At 51.8% G+C, this 2,003-nt stretch overlaps 1 protein-coding gene across 1 annotated transcript; it reads left to right on the top strand.

The window, feature by feature from the left end:
* Positions 1 to 1,015: 1,015 nt before the first annotated feature.
* BCL2 (BCL2 apoptosis regulator) lies at positions 1,016 to 1,600 on the top strand (the record flags this gene model as incomplete). The annotated part of the gene is made up of 1 exon (XM_010164108.1): positions 1,016 to 1,600. A coding segment is annotated over exon 1 (585 nt), but the record flags the coding sequence as incomplete, so codon positions are not given.
* Positions 1,601 to 2,003: the final 403 nt, after the last annotated feature.

Here is a 2,003-nt window from a genome sequence, read left to right as displayed (position 1 = left end):
TTTTTAAATTTTGGTGTGTGCGTGCGTGTGTGTGGAAGCACCGGGCTCCTGCGATCGGTGTCTGAATGAAACTACGTAAATGCCTATGCCTGTACGTTGCACTGGAGGGAAAAAACGGAGCACTTCTGCGAGAGCTTGGATTCAAATGTGGTTCATCTGGTCTCCAGGATTTTCCGTCTCTTTGGGGTTGTTCGCCTTCCCGGGCTGCGAGGCGGGATTTTCTGAGCTTTGACACATCTTTGGAGATGTCTGTTAAACAGGAGGCTGGGAAAAAACATTTGAAATCGTAAAGATTTTAATTTTTTTTTTTTTTTGTCCCTTTCCTTTCCCCATTGGTGACTTGAAGCATCAAAGCGGACAGAACTTAAATTTTTCTGAAGACTTGCGATGTTTGGGTTTTGTTGTTGCTATTTTTTTTTTAGAGGAAACTTGACAGAGGAACATATTTATAGTCCAAGTAAGTACTTTACAGAGGAAATTTAGTTTGTATAACTTAACAGAAAAAAGCAGTTGTTGAGGTTTCTAGCGTAAAGTGTGTTGGATTAACGCTCATCCAGGGCTGTTGAGCGAATCGTATTGAATTGCAGTCTTTACGGTGTGTGTTCGTCCGCTCCGTCCTGTCCGTGGTAGTTCAGCACCTAGGGGAAAATGCACCTGATTTTGAGTCGGTATAATATTTTTTAAGATGTATTTCAACACCGAGGAGGAAACGGTCCTAAAGTAAATTTATAATAAGTAATAAATGTGCACCTGGAAGTAAAGTATTTACGGCATTTTAATCCCTATTTATACCGTGCATCTCAAACCGAGGAGGAAACACTGAGAAGACAAAAGTACCTCCGAGACGTTGAGAACTCCCCTACTCCACCATGAATGAAACCGTGCCTGATACAGTAACTGGATTATAATTTTTGGTGTTATTAATTTTATTATTATTGGCTGCTTTACTTTTTTGAGTTCATCCTGCTCCTCTTCTTCCTCTCTCCCTTCCTCTTGCTGCTTCCTCTTGGGAATTATGGCTCATCCGGGGAGAAGAGGCTACGATAACCGGGAGATAGTGCTGAAGTACATCCACTATAAACTCTCGCAGAGGGGATACGACTGGGCTGCCGGCGAGGACAGGGCACCCCTGCCTCCAGGTCTCTCTCCTCCGCCTGCTGCTGCTGCGGTTGCTGCTGCTGCTGGGACTTCCTCTGATCACACTGGGCTGGTGTCTCCGCACCCCGAGCCCCCCGGCTCGGCTGCTGCTAGCCACGCACCCCCGGCCGAGGGGCTGCGCCCTGTTCCCCAGGTCGTCCACCTCACCCTGCGCCAGGCAGGGGATGAGTTCTCCCGCCGCTACCAGAGGGACTTTGCCCAAATGTCCGGCCAGCTGCATCTGACGCCCTTCACGGCCAGGGGCCGCTTTGTGGCGGGGGGGGGGGGGGTCTTTCGCGGGGTTAACTGGGGCAGGATCGTGGCCTTCTTCGAGTTCGGTGGCGTGATGTGCGTGGAGAGCGTCAACCGGGAGATGTCTCCTCTCGTGGACAGCATCGCTGCCTGGATGACTGAGTACCTGAACCGGCACCTGCACAACTGGATCCAGGACAACGGAGGCTGGGTACGTCCCCCAATTGCTCGTTCCCTCTCCCGGCTCTGGCCCATGGCCAGTGAGGCTCTGGGTTGGGCAGCACCTTTGGGGTCTGGGTAGGGCAGCACCTGGGGGGTTGCACTCATGTTGAGGAGAGCAAGAGGTGTGCCTGGGGAGCTTCTGCACAGGTATGTGCCAAAACAGGCCTTTTGCTGGCTCTCGAGTTTCAGCTCATCATGGGGTTATGGTAGAGTGGTTTAGGGTGGGAGGAACAGCTAGAACTCAAAAGCAAAAAGGAGGAGCGAGGCACCTTCATCAGAGGTCTCCACTCTCCCACCCCTGTCCACCCTTGCCTGCTGGCAACACCAGCCCTGGCCAAGGCAGGGTCCTAGAGTGGGGTGGGACAGGGCAGCAGAGGTGGCAGGTCCCAGCC

This window comes from Antrostomus carolinensis, unplaced genomic scaffold, assembly GCF_000700745.2.
Source record: "Antrostomus carolinensis isolate BGI_N321 unplaced genomic scaffold, ASM70074v2 scaffold22663, whole genome shotgun sequence".
In the NCBI taxonomy this organism is placed as follows: domain Eukaryota; kingdom Metazoa; phylum Chordata; class Aves; order Caprimulgiformes; family Caprimulgidae; genus Antrostomus; species Antrostomus carolinensis.
Note: the sequence above shows the minus strand (reverse complement) of the source record. Positions and strands in the feature narration are given on the sequence as shown.